Below are 21,635 nucleotides of genomic sequence, written 5' to 3'. Positions count from 1 at the left end.
CAATAGTCAAGACGGGAAGTGATTAGGGCATGAGTGACTGTGAGTAGGGATTGTTGGTCCAGGAAAGAACGTAACTGGCTCACAACTGCGCAACTCTTTGAGCAGGAGTTGTGAGTCCAGGAGAACCCCCAGATTATGCACAGGGTCTGTTTGGGGTAATGCCACCCTATCCAAGACCAAAGATGGCAATTCTCCCTGAGCCAACGAACCCCAAACCCACAGCTACTTGCCAGGGTTTAGTTTTGTTCTTCTTGCCACCTTTTATTCTTGTCTGTTATTCTATTTTTTTTCATTGTTTTCCTTATTATTATTTTTTACTGCCAAGTGCCCAGTTATTTTTATTTATTTATTTATTAAATTTTTATACCGCCCTTCTCCCGAAGGACTCAGGGCGGTTTACAGCCATGATAAAAACAACAACAGGGTACACATAAAACCATAATTTAAAAAACTTATTTTACAGATGGCCGAATTAAAACATTTAAAATAAACCCAAATTTTAAAATGTTAAAACATTGAAACTAATTAAAATCCTATTAAAATCCTATGCCAATCCTGCGCGAACAAACAAATAGGTCTTCAGTTCTCGGCGGAAAGTCCGAAGGTCCGACAGTTGCCGAAGTCCAGGGGGAAGTTCGTTCCAAAGGGTGGGAGCCCCCACAGAGAAGGCCCTCCCCCTGGGGGCTGCCAGCCGACATTGCTTGGCGGACGGCACCCTAAGGAGTCCCTCTCTGTGCGAGCGTACAGGTCGGTGGGAGGCATTCGGTAACAGCAGGCGGTCCCGTAAGTACCCTGGCCCTAAGCCATGGAGCGCTTTAAAGGTAGTCACCAACACCTTGAAGCGTACCCGAAAGACCACAGGTAGCCAGTGCAGACTGCGCAGGAGTGGTGTTACATGGGAGCAACGTGTGGCTCCCACTATCACCCGCGCAGCTGCGTTCTGAACCAACTGGAGCCTCCGGGTACTCTTCAAGGGGAGCCCCATGTAGAGAGCGTTACAGTAGTCCAAGCGAGAGGTAACCAGAGCATGAGTGACCGTGCATAAGGCATCCCGGTCGAGGAAGGGGCGCAACTGGCGAACCAGGCGAACCTGGTAAAAAGCCCTCCTGGCGACGGTCGTCAAATGATCTTCGAAAGACAACCGTCCATCCAGAAGGACGCCCAAGTTGCGCACCCTTTCCACTGGGGCCAATGATTCGCCCCCAACAGTCAGCCGCGGCTGCAGCTGATTGTACCGGGGTGCCGGCATCCACAGCCACTCTGTTATTGTAGTCAGGAGATATATAACTTTAATTAATAAATCAATAAACCAAACATATAACTTTAATTAATTAATGAATAAAGCAAACATTAAGTACCCTGAACCTCTTAAAGTTTTGTTCCAATTAAAAGTGCCATTCTGGGATTTATTGTTTTTCCCAGTGTCCCCATTCCAGTGATCTCCAAGTGTCTCAAATTATGACAGCCATAATTCCCAGTTAACAAGCCAGTAGAATTGCTGCTGGGAATTATTAGAATCACAATCAAATACAATTAAGGTGGGTGAATTGTTACAGGTAGTCCTCCACTTACGACAGTTATTATTATTATTATTTATTAAATTTTTATACCGCCCTTCTCCCAAGGGACTCAGGGCGGTGTACAGCCAAAAGATAAAAAACATAAAAAATATATATATACAATTAAAACAACAATTTAAAACCGAGCATATTAGAAAAATGGCCAATTAAAAGATTTAAAATTTAAAATTACAAACCCTAAAATAATAAAACCCCGGTTAAAATATTTAAAAATATTTAAAAATATTAAGCCAGTCCCGCTTGAATAAATAGATACGTTTTCAGCTCACGGCGAAAGGTCCGAAGATCAGGCAATTGACGCAATCCAGGGGGAAGTTCGTTCCAGAGCGTAGGAGCTCCCACAGAGAAGGCCCTACCCCTGGGGGCCGCCAGCCGACATTGTTTGGCGGACGGCACCCTGAGAAGACCCTCTCTGTGTGAGCGTACGGGTTGGTGGGAGGCATGAGGTAGCAGCAGGCGGTCCCGTGAGTACATTTAGTGACCATTCAAAATTACAACGATCCTGAAAAACGTAACTTACGACTCATATTTATGACAGTTGCAGCATCCCTGGGTCATGTCATCCACTTCTGAGATCTTCTGACAAGCAATGACAACGGGGAAGCCAGATTCACTTAACTACCCTGTGACTAATTTAATAATTGTCATGATTCACTTAACTGTGGCAAGATAGGCCGTAAAAAGAGGCAAAATTCACTGAACAAATGTCTCACTTAGTAACAGAAGTTTGGGGCTCAATTGTGGTCGTAAGTCGAGGACTGCCTGTGCTTCTCTGCTCTCTGTATTGGCAAAAGCTTCAATGTTTCTTATCATTCAAAGCTTTGGCTTCTGGAAAATTCTAAATCGATGTTCCTTAACCTCAGCAACTTTAAGACTTCAATTCCCAGAATTCCCCAGCCCTTACGTGATCAAAATGGTCATAAAATCAAGTTCGGTCATGTGGTGCCTTGAGTTATGACCTCAATGACTTACAACCAAAATTCCAAGCTCTATTGTGATCGCAAGTAGAGGCTTATCCGTACACCAACCCAATTGCCTGGAATCAAGTTACATGCCAAATTACAAACTACCCAACCATACTATAACCTAACATGTTACAGTATATGAACATCATTTCATCAGCAGGTCATTTAATTTGAGAAGGGCAGTCATAGTCAAACACCCTCCATAAGAAAGGGAAGGGATTGAGGCAGTGGTGAAATCTGAACCGGTTTGCTACCAGTTTGCTGGCCGTGCATGTGCGCTGTATGCACGCTCCACACACATCTGCAGTGTGCACCAAAAGGAGGTTTAACAAGGTAAGTAGAAGCGAGGGGGAGGATCAGCTGTGGTGTGTGATTTAGCTTTGCTAGAAAGCAGGATTTCCTGCTTTCTAGCAAAGCTAAACCCCGAACCATGGCTGATCGTTGGAAATACCGGTTCGGAGGAACCAGTAGCTTTTTAAAACTACTGCTACTGGTTCGCCCTAACCGGTAGCTTTTTAAATTGCCGGTTCACCTGAACTGGTAGTTAACTACCGGTTTGCCCGAACTGGTATTGTTTTTTTTTACTAGCAGTTCACCCGAATTGGTAGTTTGTATCACTTTACCTGAACTGGAGCGAACCGGTAGCATTTCACTCCTGGATTGAGGCAACATTTTAAAATTAGAAACCATTTTCAGCACCCCTGTTTAGACTGCTGCAACATGCCCTATCTGGGGCTGCCTTTGGAAAGGAACTGGAACCTACAGTGTTGCAAAATATAGGGATTTTTGTTTGTTTTGGTTTGTATGAATTGAAATGTTTGGGGATGATGATGACAATAATGAGAATGATGGGGATGATGATATGTATTATGCTTTGTGGTTTTAATCTCCTATGCACAGCCCAGAGTCACTGTCATGTCATAGATGGCCATATAAAATTGTTCGGATTAATTAGTTATTGCCGTGTTGGTGCAGCATGGATCCAGTTTGGAACCAGAAGAATTTATTTCAGGCCCAGTTCAAAGTGCAGCTTCTTACTTTTAAAGCCATTTATTTATTTAGCCTGGTTCTAAACAATTCTGGGTGGCTCTGGGCAACGCCAAACAAACAAACAAATTAAAAACACAATAGCATAGCAATAGCACTTAGACTTATATAGTGCTTCACAGTGCTTTGCAGCCCCCTCTAAGCGGTTCACAGAGTCAGCATAATTTCCCCCAACAATCTGGGTGCTCATTTTAACCCCCTTGGAAGGATGGAAGGCTAAGTCAACTCTGACTGGTGAGATTCAAACTGCCAAATTGCAGCCAGCTGGCAGTCAGCAGAAGTAGCCTGCAGTACTGCGTTCTAACCACTGTGCCACTGTGGCTCATATTATTAAATGAGCCCTACAATATTAAATAACCAATAGGGTATTGGATGACTCAATGCAGAACATGTTCAAAAGCTCATCCAACAAGGGGTCCCACCCACCTCATCCTACCCCAAGGCCTGGGAGAACAGCCTTTTGTTCAAAGCTCTCCAGAACGCCATCGAGGTGGGAGCCACATAGATCTCCAGAAGAGACCTTGTTCAGGAAAAGTCTGGCTCCCAATAAATAGTCTTGTTCTATTGAAGGGATCCTGAGATGCCAGTTCTGTACCAACTGGGTGGAATATGTAGGACTGAGTTTTATATCAAGCAACACTCTGTTGAAACAGAACTTGCCCATCTAACACCATTGTTTAGAGCAGGGGTCTCCAACCTTGGCAACTTTAAGACTTGCGGACTTCAACTCCCAGAATTCTGGGAGTTGAAGTCCGCAAGTCTTAAAGTTGCCAAGGTTGGAGGCCCCTGGTTTAGAGAGGACCTCTTGAGGCTCCCCCAACCTCACAAGATACAGGAGGTATGGATAGACAACAGATGATCTTGCAAGCGACTCAAACTTTATGGGACATCTTTCAACAGAAGTATGGAAGGCCACTTTTATTTGCTTTTCAGAAGCAACTTAAAAGCTGTACTCTTCCAGCTAGGTTTCAGCCCTAAGATCTGGTTGGGTGTCAACCCTTCAAGATCAGGAAGCAGACTCCACAGGAAGATTAGAACTCTACTTCCTTGAGAAAGGCTATAATAATAGTTTTTGTTTTTGTTTTTTATTTTTATTTACATTTATATCCCGCCCTTCTCCGAAGACTCAGGGCGGCTTACAGTGTATAAGGCAATAGTCTCATTCTATTTGTATATTTACAAAGTCAACTTATTGCCCCCCCAACAATCTGGGTCCTCATTTTACCTACCTTATAAAGGATGGAAGGCTGAGTCAACCTCAGGCTGGGCTTGAACCTGCAGTAATTGCAGGCTGCTGTGTTCTAATAACAGGCTTCTAACAGCCTGAGCTATTACTGCCCTTAGTAATAGAATCTTGAAAGTCTGCCCTTGTCTCCTCTTTCCTTCTGTTCATACTACAAGGACTCAAAGTTTGGGGGAAAATCTGAATCCCTTTTTGACACTTTTCCACCTCTCTGGACTTAATACAAGCAGTCCTCGACTTACGACCACAACCGAGCCCCAAAATTTTGGCCGTTAAGTGAGATATTTGTTAAGCGAGCTTTGCCCCATTGTAGGACCTTTCTTGCCACAGTTGTTAAGTGAATCATTGCAGTTGTTTAAGTGAGTAACAGAGTTGTTAAGTGAATCTGGCTTCTCCGCTGAGTTTGCTTGTCAAAAGGTCGCAAAAGATGATCACATGACCCCCCAAGACACTGCAACTACCACGGACCAATTACAAAGCATCCAAATTTTTGATCACGTGACCATGAGAATGCTGCAATGGTCGTAAGTGTGAAAAATGGTCATAAATCATTTTTTTCACTACTGAGACACTAAACAAATTGTTGTAAGTCGAGGACCCCCTGTATATTTTTCTTCTGCACCTGGTGCTTCCCCAACAACATCTGCCTTCCTTCCCCAACGTTACATACATTTCTATTTTGGGTAGCCATGATGATGGTGATGGTGATGGTGGAGATGATGGAGTATTTTAAAAAGAGGTGAATCCCTGATTGATTCCTGCACAATTTCTTGCGTAGGGCAAGAAAAGGCAGCTCTTATATAGAGGCATCTATGTGGGGTAAAGGGCTCAAATAAGTGAAATATCATAAGCTCACAATTGAAGCACTGTCCCCATTTTATGTATATTGTGCCTGCCCTCTGCAGACAACCCTGAGCTTCTAGTTACTATTTCTGAAATCCAAATTCAAGACATTTTTCTTTAAAAAGGCAGCAGGTGCAATCTGTGTTGGCACCTACCTTTGGCTGAGCCTAGAGGAGTCTGTGGGAAGAAGAGACATAGGTAGGTTACCAAAATAGAACAAGAAAAGAGATGTTTCTTTGCACATTTATCTTGGCTGTGAGTCAAAGCTGCATGCGTAGCATTCTGGGTACATGCAAACGCTTTTAAAAGCTTCCCTATTACATAGCCATCAGCTTCCTGAATTTTTTATAACACCTTTCAGAAACGTGAGAACCGAGTCAGCTCTCTTTGGATGGCATTGCACAAGGGGGTTAAAGCAAATCCCGTATCCATGAACCAAACCAAAAGGAGAAGTTGGATTCCAGCTTTGGTTAAAACTGGAGCCTGGCTTGCACCTAGCAATCAGAATTACCCACTAAGCTCTCTTCAGTGAACTAAGGTGCCCATACGGACGCGGCAGGGAGGGTCTTTCATTCCATCCTCACAACAACCCTGTGTGGAGACCGCGAGGAGAGAAGGCAGCGGATTCTGACCTTCGGCGTGTGGGGTAGCTTCTCTTCCTTGACCACCACTCTGGTTGTTTCCTCAGCCATGTTCTCTTTGGTAGAAGATGCTGAGATGCCATTTTCCAGTTGTTCCAATTCTTTCTCCAACCTAGACCAGAAAGAGACATGAATTGTCAAACATTGTTTAAAGCAGGAGTCGCCAACCTTGGCAACTTTAAGCCTGGAGGACTTCAACTCCCAGAATTCCCCAGCCAGCTTTGCTGGCTGGGGGATTCTGGGAGTTGAAGTCCTCCAGGCTTAAAGTTACTAAGGTTGGAGACCCCTAGTTTAAAGCCTGCAGAACTGGAATACTAATTCCGGAAGAAGGTATCCTATTTTGCCACGCAGACGTGCGCATCATGTGATATCACTTTCTTTCTTCGTGATTAAAAAACTGACTTGCCTGAGCCTCCTAAATAAACTATCTGAGCCTCCTAAATAAACTATCGGTTCCCAAATTTGGGCCTCTGGTGGCTCAACAGACTAATGCAGTCTGTTATTAACAGCAGCTGCTTGCAATTACTGCAGGTTCAAGTCCCACCAGGCCCAAGGTTGACTCAGCCTTCCATCCTTTATAAGGTAGGTAAAATGAGGACCCAGATTGTTGGGGGCAATAAGTTGACTTTGTATATAATATACAAATGGATGAAGACTATTGCTTGACATAGTGTAAGCCGCCCTGAGTCTTCGGAGAAGGGCGGGATATAAATGCAAAAAATAAAAAATAAAAAATAAATTAACTCAACATACTATATTGTAACCCACGGGTGTCAAACTCACCGCGTCACGTTGCTGTCACGTGACATTTCATTACATTTTTCCATTTGCGGGGCTGGGGTGGGCGTGGACTACGTGTGATGTATCCGGCCTGCAGGCCGCCAGTTTGACACCCTTGTTGTATCCTAAGTTGCAGTTCTTTTTTAGAGACACCATTTAGCTCTAATAATTCAACTTCTCGCCCGAGTACTAGATTTGAATAGAATAGAATAGAATAGAATTTTTTATTGGCCAAGTGTGATTGGACACACAAGGAATTTGTCTTGGTGCATATGCTCTCAGTGTACATAAAAGAAAAGATACGTTCATCAAGGTACAACATTTACAACACAAATGATGGTCAATATATCAATATAAATCATAAGGATTACCAGCAACAAAGTTATAGTCATACAGTCATAAGTAGAAGGAGATGGGTGATGAGGAGTGATGAGAAGATTAATAGTAGTGCAGATTTAGTAAATAGTCTGACAGTGTTGAGGGAATTATTTGTTTAGCAGAGTGATGGCCTTCGGGGAAAAACTGTTCTTGTGTCTAGTTGTTCTGGTGTGCAGTGCTCTATAGCGTCGTTTTGAGGGTAGGAGTTGAAACAGTTTATGTCCAGGATATGAGGGGTCTGCAAATTTGGAGTATGCCACCTAAATTGTTTCCAGGAATAAGGAATTAAATCAGAAGCCTCAAGCAAATAATAATTTGATAGCCTGGCCTTTGCCTAAATTCAGTGTTGAAATTCAAATTTTTTTTACTACCGGTTCTGTGGGCATGGCTTGATGGGCATGGTGTGGCTTGGTGGGCGTGGCTTATTGGGCATGGCAGGGGAAGGATACTGCCAATCTCCATTTCCACCCCAGTCCTGGGGAAAGGATATTGCAAAATCTCCATTCCCACCGGTGGTGGGTTGCTCCTGGTTCTGTCTGGTTCTTGTGAACCAGTAGTAACGGCGGCAGGATGCTCCGCCCACCCACCCGGATGTCATCATGAACGATCTGCGCAGGTGCAGAAGCGCGTGCGCTCCCGTTGTGAACCGGTAGCGGAGCTAAGTAGAACCCACCCCTGATTCCCACCCCACTCTGGGACCAGCCAGAGGTGGTATTTGCCGGTTCTCTGAACTACTTAAAATTTCCACTACCGGTTCTCCAGAATCTGTCAGAACCTGCTGGGTTTCACCCCTGCCTAAATTCTTCCATTCCTGTTCCAACTTCACTGATTTTAATTCCTGAGTAGTGACACCAGCACAAATACTCATTCTGTGTGGCACCAAAGTTTCCTCAACAGCAAAAATAATCCGGCCGAATCAATGGATTTAAGAAAAACAAGGTTTGCCTGCCCATATCAGCTGTTCTTAGCCAGCATAACTATTGGGTAAAAATCAAGGGAGTTGTCATTTTGGAAAGAAGGCTGATCTAAACTAGGGGCGAGTTTTTGGAAAGTGCAGATGTGGACTGTTGCTAAGCTACATGTGATTACATTCTACTTTAAGATTAGAGGGCTTTTTATTTTGGTATGTTTTAGTTTGTTTATTTTGCCTGTTGTCTAGGATTGACTTCCTATTTGGTTTTATATCTGATGCTAATACATCCCTATGGACCACATTGGCAAAATTGAAGCACAATAAAATAAATAAGATGAGAAATGCAAAATTCATTAATGTCACTTTACATCTCAGCCTCCTGCCAAAGAGAGCAGTTGAGATGCCAGAAATCCTGTTTTTCATCTTTTGCAAGAACTTAGCGATGTAATTTTGGTTGTTAAGTCTTCTAAGAAAGTTTTGCAGATAAGTCAATGTTTAATCCCAGATATTATCCAACATGCCAATCAACGTACATGATTAGATCAAGTGATATGCCTGTTTGAATGAAAAATTCCGAAACTTTCAATGGGCATTGAATAGATATCAGTATTTGCACTAAGAGAAGCTTTCTAAAGAGACTTGAGCAGAATCTACACTGATAGAAGTTATCAAAATGCAATCTCTTAGCCAGTAGGCACATGATAAATTGTGTAGCACAATATCAAGTATTTATAATATGAGTGCCCAGTTAGTAACTCTGGACGGACCACCTATCACTAACAATTACACTACAATTGTATGTTTTCATGCACCTGAGTTTTTAGCTCGGTTTTTTTTTCTGAAAATATGCAAAGGTTTAAGTCACTTTTTTTTTTTGTTTCTGTACATTACACACAGGCTATTTTTAAAAAGAACTCTATTTTATTTCTGCTCACTTTTGGAGGCATCAGAGATTAAATGTTCCCTGCCTTTCCTGTCACACCCTTGATGCTTCAGCCATTCTCTACTCAGTTTCACAACTCAGTTTTATCAGTCCCAAAGGTGCTTCTTCAATTTTTCTTTGAAGATGTTTTGCTTCTCATCCAAGAAGCTTCTTCAGCTTAGCTTCTTGGATGAGAAGCGGAACATCTTCAAAGACAAACCAGAAAGTCCAGTTGCCTCTTGAAAAAGCACCTTTGGGACAACCATGACCTGGATGACTGAGAATCTCCATAGACATTATTCAGTTTTATCAGAAAACCCAGTGTGGTGGGTTTCCATCTCAGCTGGTGAGCTTGGCTATCTAAATATATATATATTTGCATTTCTATCCCGCCCTTCTCTGAAGACTCAGGGTGGCTTACACTATGTCAAGCAATAGTCTTCATCCATTTGTATATTATATACAAAGTCAACTTATTGCCCCCAACAATCTGGGTCCTTATTTTACCTACCTTATAAAGGATGGAAGGCTGAGTCAACCTTGGGCCTAGTGGGGCTTGAACCTGCAGTAATTGCAAGCAGCTGCTGTTAATAACAGACTGTCTTACCAGTCTGAGCCACAGAGGCTCAAAATCCCAAAATCTAAGCAGTGTTGATTCTGGACTTCCTGGGATCTTGGCCAGACTGAGAAATTATAATTCATCTCAGAATATGGCAGTGGAAAATGGCTACTTCAAAGAAAACTCCACATATTCAGAAAGTCACCAAAAGTTGAACTCGACTTAAGGAAACTTTTTTAGCCAATTTCACGTTGCATTTTTTTTAAAAAATCTCTCCTGCTTACATAAGTAGCATGCATCATGACTTAACGAGTATAACTGATTGCAACACAATTTTGAAACACATTGTACTTGGCAGCACACAGAGGTAATAGTTGCTTAAAAGACCATTAAATAAAACCAGCCAGGGAGGGAAGAAAGATTTTACAAGAAAAATAATGCTGGGATAACAGGTTGGAGGGGTAACATAAGTAATCTGTGACTTATGACCACAACTGAGCCCAAAATTTCTGTCACTAAGCGAGGCAGTGGTTAAGTTAATTTTTATTTATTTATTTATTTACTTACTTACTTATTTATTTTGTCAAGAATGTATTAGGTAATATATATATATATAAGTATAAGCATGGACTGAATACAAAAATTAGATACAAATAAAGTAAACATTACGATAGGGACGGTAGGCATGCTGGTGCTCTTATGCACACCCCATTTTATGACCTTATTTGACACAGTTGTTAAGCGAATCACTGCAGTTGTTCAGTTAGTAACAGAGTTGCTAAGTGAAGTCCACACTTCTTAAAGTTGCCAAGTTTGAGAAACTGATCTGAGCGTGAAGAATGTACAAGAGAGAGGGGAGAAGAAGGGGCAGTGGGCTAGGCCCTGTCACTGCTAATTAACACCCACGTAATTGCTGGACTTAAAGAAAGCAAGAATTGGCTCAACTTATGCAACCCCTCCCTGTTTCTCTTGCCCATTATTCAGATGCCAGGAATCCTGGCCATTCTCCCCTCTCTTTGGCTTTCCAAATTCGGAGGTTAGGATACAGCCAAAAGAAGACAACAACTGGGGGAGGGGAGGCAGAGGAGGTTATTGTAACTGAAAGAAGAACTATTTTACAGAAGGGAAATTGGTTGTGTCTTTCTGAATAAACCGAGAACGGGAACCAGCAGAGCAGTACACCACAGGGATGCTGCCTGGTCATAAATGTGAAAAATGGTTCTAAGTCACTTTTTTTTTTCAGTGCGGTTGTAACTTCGGTCACTAAAAGAATGATTGTAAGTAGAGAACAACCTGTAGTTCCCAGAAGATTTGGTGGGATATGCTGTCTAATACAGGTTGTCCTCAATCTACAACTGTAATTTACCCCAAAAGTTCTGTTGCTAAGTGAGATATTTGTTAAATGAGTTTTGCCCCATTTTATGACTTCTTTTGCCATATTCGTTAAGTGAATCACTGCAGTTGTTAAATTAGTAACACAGACGTTAAGTGAATCTGGCTTCCCTATTGACTTTGCTTGTTAGAAGGTCGCAAAAGGGGATCATGTGACCCCGGGACACTGCAACCATCATACATGTGAGTCAGTTATCAAGCATCCGAATGTAAATCACGTGACCATGGAGATGCTGCAACCGTCATAAGTGTGAAAAAATGGTCATAAGTCACTTTTTTCAGCACCGTTGTAACTTTGAACAGTCACTGAGCAAACTGTTGTTAAGTCGAGGACTACCTGTAATTATGTATCATAATACCTATACAGGAATATATTCTCAACATATATTAAAGTATTCTAATTAGTTCTCTAGCGGCCTCTCAACTTTTTCTAAGTAGCTATGGAGATTCTCAATCATCCAGGCATGTTTGCCCTAAAGGGGGTTTTTCAATTAATTTTCTTTGTTATTCCTTGAAGACGTTTTGCTTCTCATCCAAGATGCTTCTTCAGTTCATTTTTCTAAGTGAGTTTCATCATCTTGATGATTCACTTTCCTCCAAACTGTCCCCAGCTCCGTTCCAGTCTCCCCCACTCCACCCCACCCCGGCTCTGCAGTACCTAGTGAAACAGTAGGAAACAGCTGAGCAATTAGGGAAGGAGGCCATGGAAGTAGTGGGTCAAGGAGAGAGGGCAGGATATGGGAAGAGAAGACTGCTGGGCTAGACAGGAAAGTCTCATGGGCCACTAATAGCCCTCCAGCTGGAGATTCCCCCCCCCCCGATCTTGCCAAAATTACCGCTCTGACCAGATTTAGACTTTTGCCTCATCTCAGTGGATCAACAGGCTGCTCAGTTAAATGCACAGCATAGAAGCTTAGTGGAGTCGGAAGGGGACACAAGCAGGGGTGGACTTCAAAAATTTTAGCAAGAGGTTCTCTGCCTGGTTGCTGGGTGGGCGTGGCCATGGTGGCTATGGCCTAGTCAGCTTCCTGCACCCCAGAAGGGGGACTTTAGGGAGGGCTAAAAAGGGCCTCGCCAGGGTCCAGAGGCCCTCCAGAGGCCTTTTCCGGCCTTCCTGAACTTCCGTAGGCCCATTTTTCGCGCTCCCTGAGCCTCTGCGCATGCTGTGTTCCTCAACCTCAGCAACTTTAAGATCAGTGGACTTCAACTCCCAGAATTCTCCAGCCAGCATGGGGAATTCTGGGAGTTGAAGTCCACTGATCTTAAAAGTTATTGAGTTTGAGGAACACTGCTCTGTACTTCGCCGGAAAACTAATTAACCCCTTTCTCCCCAATGAGAAGTAGCTGTCCAGCCTCTTCAAAACCTCCGTAGACACGAAGCCCATCCAGAATAAGTAAACTATTCCACTGTTGCATAAAGGTTTTCTGTATATTTAAGCAAAAGACATAGCTGAATGTTTATTTATTTCTCCCATTGCTACCAGTATTAATGTAGTCTGGAATGGGGTTTTTGCCAGAAATCAGATATTCTACTGACAGAGCGCATTCTGATTATGTGGGGTAAGTGGGAATGACAAAAGGTGCAGAATCATAACTTCTTATTTCAGTTTTTAGAAGTGCACTTAATGAATACTGGTGGCACCCTCTAAACTAGATAGTGGCCAGACCACGTAAAGGGTCTGGGAACTTCATGAAGGCTGTCTGCCCACCCTAAACAGGAGTTAATAAACTAGTCCAAGGATAGCCATGACTTCTCTAGTTCCATCCTGATCACATCCATCATTTGGAAAGGTTTTTAGAAGCTTTCCCTATTAGATTCTACCTTAATATGTATCGGTTTCTCCCAGGCTGCCATCCTCAAGGTATGTAGTGACCGCTGACTATCTTCAGCTAAACGTACAGCTTCTGGGAAGTGTAGCCCAAATACATGGTTTGGAGAAGGCTTCTATTACCTCTGGATGTTCTCTTCCAGTTCCTTGGCCTTCAAGTTGTCCTCCTCCATCAGCTTCTTTGTGGCTTCACCCTCTTCTGCTGTGGATGATGGAGCTCCTTCCAGCAGCCATCTCTCTCGCAGAGCCTTTGACTTGAAGACAATAGGAAGAAAAAAAGGTAAGAAATTCCTTGGTGCTCAGTGACAGTGAGGCTGTGAAGAGCACCAAGGATTCTACAGTTCAACCCAAAGCTACGTATACAGATAGTCCTTGTCCTACAACAGTTCATTTAGTAACTGTTCAAAGTTACAATGGCATTGAAAAAAGTGACTTAAGACTGTTTTTCACACTTACGACTGTTGCGGTATCCCCAAAGTCACATGTTCAAAATTCGAACGCTTGGCAACTGATTCATATTTATGATGGTTGCAGTGTACTGGGATCATGTGATCAACTTTTACAAGCAAAGTCAATGGGGAAGCCAGATTCACTTAACAACCACGTAACTAACTTAATAATTGTAATGATTAACTTAACAACTGTGGCACGAAAAGTCATAAAATGGGGCAAAAGTCACTTCACAATGTTTCATTTAGCAACAGAAATTTTGGGCTTAATTGTGGTTGTAAGTTGAGGATTACCTGTATTCTGTTCTATTAGATTCCTTATATGCCCCCCCCTCCCCCAGTGTTGTTCTGTTGCATAACCTGATAGCTGTGATGGCTTACAGGCTTAATCAGGACAGGGAAAGACCTAGCAATGCTTTGCACAATAGGCTAAACTCAGCTAATATTAATCTTTTGTGGGAGGTTGTGCAGCTCAGCGTAATGCAAACCCAATCCTTTGCCTGGGGTAGGATGAAATGTCCTGCATGAACCCTAGAACATGGGTTCAGTTATTTATTCATCAAATGCATTAATGAAATTTATATATATTGTTTAATGAAAAGAAGGACTAGGGGTGACATAACAGCAGTGTTCCAATATTCCAAAGAAGAGGGAGTCAAGCTATTCTCCAAAGCAGGGGTCTCCAACCTTGGCAACTTGAAGCCTGGAGGACTCCAACTCCCAGAATTCCCTAGCCAGCAAAGCAAAGGAGTTGGAGTCCTCCAGGCTTCAAGTTGCCAAGGTTGGAGACCCCTGCTCCAAAGCACCTGAGGTCAGGACAAGAAGCAATGGGTAGAAACTAATCAAGGAAAGAAGCAACCTAGAACTAAGGAGAAATTTCCTGGCAGTTAGAACAATTAATCAGTGGAACGACCTGCCTCCAGAGGTTGTGGGTACTCCAACACTGGAAGGTTTTAAGAAGATATTGGATAACCATTTGTCTGAAGTGGTGTAGGGTTTCCTGCCTAAGCAGTGGATTGGACTGGAAGACCTCCAAGGTCCCTTCCAACTCTATTATTCTGTTCTGTTATAGTCGCCCATCTCCCCTCCACAGGAGACTCTGGGCAACACACAACAATAAATAAAGCAACCAATAAAAACAGATAAAATTCTAAAGCCACAATAATAAATATTTATTAAGAAATAATCACAAAGCCAGAAGAAATGTGAAGGCAGTAGCAATTAACAGCCCTTTCTGATTTTTCTTAGCATAAAAATTTATGACATTAGAAAGTTGCAATAATGTTTACGTTCTGCCTTTAGAGCAGGGGTCTCCAACCTTGGCAACTTTAAGCCTGAGGACTCCAACTCCCAGAATTCCCTAGCCAGCAAAGCAAAGGAGTTGGAGTCCTCCAGGCTTCAAGTTGCCAAGGTTGGAGACCCCTGCTCCAAAGCACCTGAGGTCAGGACAAGAAGCAATGGGTAGAAACTAATCAAGGAAAGAAGCAACCTAGAACTAAGGAGAAATTTCCTGGCAGTTAGAACAATTAATCAGTGGAACGACCTGCCTCCAGAGGTTGTGGGTACTCCAACACTGGAAGGTTTTAAGAAGATATTGGATAACCATTTGTCTGAAGTGGTGTAGGGTTTCCTGCCTAAGCAGTGGATTGGACTGGAAGACCTCCAAGGTCCCTTCCAACTCTATTATTCTGTTCTGTTATAGTCGCCCATCTCCCCTCCACAGGAGACTCTGGGCAACACACAACAATAAATAAAGCAACCAATAAAAACAGATAAAATTCTAAAGCCACAATAATAAATATTTATTAAGAAATAATCACAAAGCCAGAAGAAATGTGAAGGCAGTAGCAATTAACAGCCCTTTCTGATTTTTCTTAGCATAAAAATTTATGACATTAGAAAGTTGCAATAATGTTTACGTTCTGCCTTTAGAGCAGGGGTCTCCAACCTTGGCAACTTTAAGCCTTGTGAACTTCAACTCCCAGAGTTCCTCAGGCAGTTTTGCTGGCTGAGGAACACTGGGAGTTGAAGTCCATAAGGCTTAAAGTTGCCAAGGTTGGAGACCTCTGCTTTAAAGCATGCAGGAATAAACTTTTTGCTAGATTTCTTGTAATGAAATCTACATTGAGATTGAGGAAAGAGCATCCTGGAAAATATCTACACTATTACTAAAGATCAACAACAACCCGATGGTACCGAATCATTTGGATTCTTTCCACTTTTCCTCAGCTGGTTGCTGAGGACACCCATTATTCCATCTGGGTAATGGATCCATATGCATTTATGATTGTGTGGCTCAAAGCACACTTTTCCTTCATCCAAAATTCTCCATCAGGCTAGAAAGCAGGAAACTGAGTTCTAGTCCCACTGTAGCCATCCTCCCCCCAGGACTTTGTCAACTTCCGGACCTCCGAACCTTCTGTCACGAGCTTAAAACACATTTATTCATCTGCGCAGGACTGGATTAGATTTTAAATTTATACTGGTTTTAAATGGATTTTATTATTTATATTGCTTTTAATAATTCGGCTATGTAGAATAAGTTTTTTAACTGTTATTTTAGTCTGTATTTATATGTGCTTTTTACTTGCCTGTGAACCGCCCTGAGTCCCCTGGGAGATAGGGCGGTATATAAATGTGATAAAATAAAATAAATAAATAAATAATTGAAACCAGCTGGGTGACTTTGAGCCAATCACCAGGAGACTGAGAGTTCTAGTCCCAACTTGGTCATGAAAGCTGGCTGGGTGATGTTGGTCCAGTCACACACTCTCAGCCCAAATCACCTCAAAGCAGGGGTGAAATCCAGCAGGTTCTGACAGGTTCTGGAGAACCGGTAGCGGAAATTTTGATTAGTTCGGAGAACCGGCAAATACCACCTCTGGCTGGCCCCAGAGTAGGGAGCGAATGGGGATTTTGCAGTATCCTTCCCCTGCCATACCCACCAAGCCCCGCCCACCAAGCCACACCACACCCACCAAGCCATGCCCACAGAACCAGTAGTAAAAAAAATTGGATTTCACCACTGGCTCAAAGGGTTGTTGTTGTGGGGCAAATAGGAGGAGGAAGGTGTGTTGGATATAAGTTATTTGTACAAATCATAAAAGTGGGATACAAATTTTTTAAAAATCTTTTTTCAAAAGAGCAAATTAGGAGGTTGGAAATCCCTCAAATACCTTTAAGTGCTGTAACTGGCGCCTGTCATCTTCTAATTGTCGCCGTTTGTTTTCAATCTCCGTTTGGCGTTTTCTCTTTTCCTGCAATTCCGGAGAGAAGAGGGAAAGAAGGAGCGAGAATTAAACATTGGGCCCCCAAGAGAAAAAACAATGTAAGGTGTTAAGAGGCTGCACAGAGGCTTAAGTTCACTGCCCCTACAATTTCCCTTGATTGACAGTTTTGGGAATGGTGGTCAGAAGAAGGGGAAAATAACCTTTGGGAAGGGGGAGATTTAAGAATATTTGGTCCTTATTTTAAGTGACGATTTAATTAAGCAAGGACCTTGCACCAATTTTATTAGATGTCTTGATATAAAAGAGATCCATTAAAATTAAATTGTCCTGACCAATAATGCCTATTTCTTTCGGCTTCTTTAAACAACGTGTGCCAAACAACTAAATATCAAATCAAGCAATGATATCACCTGTTATTTCTAGAAAACAAGTAAATCCATCTTGTGCTTCAATACATTTCAGTGCTCTTCATTGAAGTGTCTTCAGTTCTCCAGTAGAAGGTAATAGTTTTAAAAGAAGAACCTGTTTTTCTCCAGAACACCCTAGAGCAAGTTTTTAATTTAAAAAAGTCAGAAAAGAAAGAGGTTTCCAGAACTTAGAATCATAGGGCTAGAAGGGACCTCAGAGCTCTTCTAGTCCAACCCCTTCAAAGGCAGGAGATCTTATTCCATTTTGGACAAATGGCTTTTCAATCTTGAAGTTGTCAAGTGACGGAGCACCCAAGTCAGTAACAATAACAGTAACAGAGTTGGAAGGGACGTTGGAGGTCATCTAGTCCAACCCCCCGCTCACACAGGAGACCTACACTACCGATTCGAACCGCCAAACTGCCGACCTTTCTGATCAACAAGCTCAGTGTCTTAGCCACTGAGCCACCCAGTCTCTGTGAGGTAAGGTTGTTTTCTAAGCTGCCCAGAGTCAGCTCTAGGTGAGATGAGCACCATACAAGTGTAACAAACAAACAAAGCTATTCCATTGGTTAATTGTTCTTAATATCAGGAAATGTTGATTTAATTCCAGATTGGATCTCTCCTTGATAAGCTTCCATCCGTTACTTCTTGTCTTGCCCTCGGGGGCTTTGGCAAATAAGTCAATCTCCTCTTCCCTGTGACAGGCCTTCAAGTGCTAGAAGATGGCGGTCACGTCACCCCTAAGCCTTCTCTTTTTTAGGCTAAACATTTTTAGTACCCTCAGCTATTCATCATATGGTTTAGCTTACAGTCCCTTTATCATTTTTGTTGCTCTTCTCTGCACTCGTTCTAGGGCCTCAGCATCTATTCTGTATTTTGGTGATTAGAATTGGATGCAGTATTCCAAGTATGGCCTTAAGCTTCAGGATAATTCTATGCCAAGTTGATAGGATAACGAGCCTATTGGGATTACTCATCAGAGGCATGAATAGAACAGAACAGAACAGAACAGAACAGAACAGAACAGAATAGAATACTTTATTGGCCAAGGAATTTTTCTTTGGTTCGTATGCTCTCAGTGTACATAAAAGGAAAAAAGGAAAAAAGAAAAAAAAATACATTCATCAAGAATCATAAGATACAACACTTAGTGATAGTAATAGGTTACTCATAAGCAATCAAATCATACTTGGAAACAAACAGAACAATATAAATAATAAAAATACACTTAGTGTCATTAAGAAGACATTTCTTGGGTTGTTTATGGAATCTGACTTTATTGGATTGGTGGCCTGTTGATTGCATAGGCTGGATCTGGTCTTCAGGTTAAAACCTTGGTCAAAATCCAGTGCAGAAGTGATGTTTTGAGGCTCCAAACTCAGATTACCACCATTCTACTTAGCCTGGTATAAATAATGACGTTTCTCCAAAAACTGCATAGATTGTCCAATGATTGCATGTAATTTTTTCAAATGTCGAGTCCCTGAAAAAATGATGGCATGAAATTGCTCCATTCTATGGAGTCTCCTGCAATTAATTTCCAGAACTGCTAGACTATACGGCAGAACCGTCTATGGGGGAAATAATCCACCCTATAAGAGTCTTTAATAAGGGTCAAAATGAGCTTACGGTCTTCCTAGAAACATTTAGCTCCATAAGATGCACAGGGAATGGCACTGGTTGGCCTCTTTGTATGTTGACTTAATGCTCAATCCATCCAGTCGAAGGGAGAATTGACTGAAGAACACCAAGGAGACAAAGGAAATGATGTTGGACTCTCATGGCACAAGACACCCTGAATAAGTATTTTTTAGAGGGCACATCCTCACGACGCAGGCTTCATCTCATCCCCAGCCCACCTCAAAGGTAGACTGCATCCAACACGAGTTGTTCTGGTTTAAAAAGTAATGTCTTTCCTTGTTCTTCCCCCAACACAAGTCTTGCTACATGAACGTCGATGATGAACTCAATCACAATAATGGCGATGGTACAACCAGGGGTTGGGATTTTGGAGCTTCCACCGGCCACTTTCTGTCCAATTGGCTGACTCTGCAAAGTGCCAACCTGACCTTATGTGAACTCCTTATATGAATGGGTCCGGTGGAAGAACACTGGGATGGTTTTAAACATGTGTTTAGAGGACTTTTGGAAGAGCAGTAGGCTTTGAGTTAAAAAAAAACAAAAACAGACTCGCAACCTCTGCATAGAAAAATGTGATTTCAATCGGGAAAGAGGACTGGCTTCTGCCTCCTGTGTTTTGCTGGTTGTGTCCCAAATGAGGGCACTGCAGGTTTTCTGCTGCTTCTGCAACTTTTGTATAGCTGCGCTTTGTACTGTTTTTTATCATTGGTGTGAGGGGGGCAGTGGTGCCAATTTGCCTACTCCATCATCATTTTGTGTGCTCTATAGGAGACTTCTGGGTGCTGCTGGTCACACTCCCTCTCTCCCAGAATGTTATTATTCTATCGCAACATTTACTGATTTGCAGAATTTGGAAGCTGGCATAAAACTGATCAGAGTTCTGCCAATTTCCAGATCAGAGGTACCGTTAGAGGCATAAAGTGGAAGAGAACAACACCCCGGTGCTTCTTACCAAGCCTCACTACCCCAAAAGCTGTCTCCCCCTTCACCCTCCCTGACCGGATTAGTAACAACAACAACAACAGAGTTGGAAGGGACCTTGGAAGTCTTCTGCTTAGGCAGGAAACCCTACCCTACTTCAGACAAATGGTTATCCAACATCTTCTTAAACACTTCCAATGTTGGAGCATTTACAACTTCTAGAGGCAAGTTGTTCCACTGATTAATTGTTCTAACTGTCAGGAAATTTCTCCTTAGTTATAAGTTGCTTCTCTCCTTGATTAGTTTCCACCCGTTGCTTCTTGTCCTGCCTTCAGGTGCTTTGGAGGATAGCTTGACTCCCTCTTCTTTGTGGCAACCCCTGAGATATTGGAACACTGCTATCATGTCTCCCCTAGTCCTTCTTTTCATTAAACTAGTCATACCGAGTTCCTGCAATGGTTCTTCATATGTTTTATCCTCCAGTCCCCTAATCATCTTTGTTGCTCTTCTCTGCACTCTTTCTAGAGTATCCACATTTTTTTTACATCGTGGCTACCAAAACTGAATGCAATATTCCAAGTGTGGCCTTACCAAGGCATTATAAAGTGGTATTAACACTTCATGTGCTCTTAATTCTATCCCTCTGTTTATGCAGCCCAGAACTGTGTTGGCTTTTTTGGCAGCCGTGTTATTTTTAGACACAGGCTTAGAAGTCTTTCAGAAGACCAGCAGATCCCATGTTCAGAAACAGCCCGCAAGAGTGACCAAGCATAAAGTACCTCTATGCCAGCAACCTGTAACCTGGGCAACTTGAAAGTTCAGATAGTCCTTGACTTATGACCATTCAGTTAAAACGGACCTTGCCCAAAAGTATTTATGACCCACTTCTGAAGTTCCGATGGCCACCCTCCCCACACAGTCACATGACCACATTTTGGACATTCAGCAATGTCCGGTCCACATTGAACGTTTGCAGCATCCCAGAGTCACGTGACTGCAATTTACAACATTTTTGCTGGAAATGGCATTTACTTCTGGTTTCTGGTTAAAAAAAAAAAAAAAAAAGCTGGTAGCAAACCATGGGTTTGCTTAACAAATCTGACGTTCACTTAACGACTGCTGCATTTGTTTAATGACCACTGCAAAAAAAGGTGATAAAATTTGATCAGTCACATGATACCCTGCTTTATGACCGTCACTGACTTACAATTGCAAGTAAGTCTTTCTCCCAGACTCCCACTCACTCACATGCAAACTTGGCCCACCCATTGTCTGCTCAAGAGAGCAGTTGCTGGCGGGGTTTTTTTCTCCCCACCAGCTGGATGAGACAGAAAACAAAACAGGGGAGTCATTGATAACTGTCCTTAAATCATCCCCTGGTAAAGCTGTAAAGGCAGAACCAGCCTGATTGCTGGGATAGATTTAAGAGCTCAGTTTTTAGGGCAATGCAAATTAGGCTGGCATAATTTTCTGTCAAATCAAGAACCAGAGGAAAACACACTCAAGCACCCTGGAAGAAGCGCTCTCGGGAGCAAAATGGATCATTCAGGGTGATGGCTGAATCAGCCAACGTGGCCTACCTTTTTCAAAAAGTCCTCTGAAGATGCTTCAGTGCTGCCTTCATCACAAATTATAGCCTCGGACCAGACCATTAAGGCTACGGAGTCCGCCCCTCGACTCAACGCAGAAATCCACATTTGCGCAACCCTGACATATACTGATTCAGCCTTCGCTTCAACACGACTAGAGAAGAGGAGCCGTAATACACGTTGCTCCTAGCATTAGGAATGTTCAGCTGGAATCCACCCTTCTCTAATTTAAATCGATTATTCCATGTCCTGCAGTCTAAAATGACAAAAAGGCTCATGACCACTCTGTGACCACTGAGAACA

General features: G+C 42.5%; 1 protein-coding gene across 4 annotated transcripts in view; it reads right to left on the bottom strand.

Annotated features, from left to right (window-relative positions):
- Positions 1–21,635, bottom strand: part of PALM (paralemmin) — a 100,880-nt gene that overhangs the window by 19,608 nt on the left and 59,637 nt on the right. For 2 of the 4 annotated variants that reach the window (XM_058163299.1, XM_058163298.1), the window contains 5 exons: positions 21,324–21,588; positions 16,718–16,798; positions 13,216–13,346; positions 6,311–6,431; positions 5,834–5,855 (listed from right to left, as the gene is read on the bottom strand). In XM_058163299.1, coding sequence (XP_058019282.1) covers positions 5,834–5,855; positions 6,311–6,431; positions 13,216–13,346; positions 16,718–16,798; positions 21,324–21,440 — 472 coding nt within the window. In that variant the 5' untranslated portion in view covers positions 21,441–21,588. Of the gene's footprint in view, positions 1–5,833; positions 5,856–6,310; positions 6,432–13,215; positions 13,347–16,717; positions 16,799–21,323; positions 21,589–21,635 lie in introns of those variants that run through there. The other 2 variants (XM_058163301.1, XM_058163300.1) reach the window with 1 other exon arrangement.

This window comes from Ahaetulla prasina, chromosome 1 (assembly GCF_028640845.1).
Source record: "Ahaetulla prasina isolate Xishuangbanna chromosome 1, ASM2864084v1, whole genome shotgun sequence".
NCBI lineage: Eukaryota > Metazoa > Chordata > Lepidosauria > Squamata > Colubridae > Ahaetulla > Ahaetulla prasina.
The sequence above is the reverse complement of the archived record's forward strand: the minus strand, read 5'-3'. Positions and strand labels throughout refer to the sequence as shown.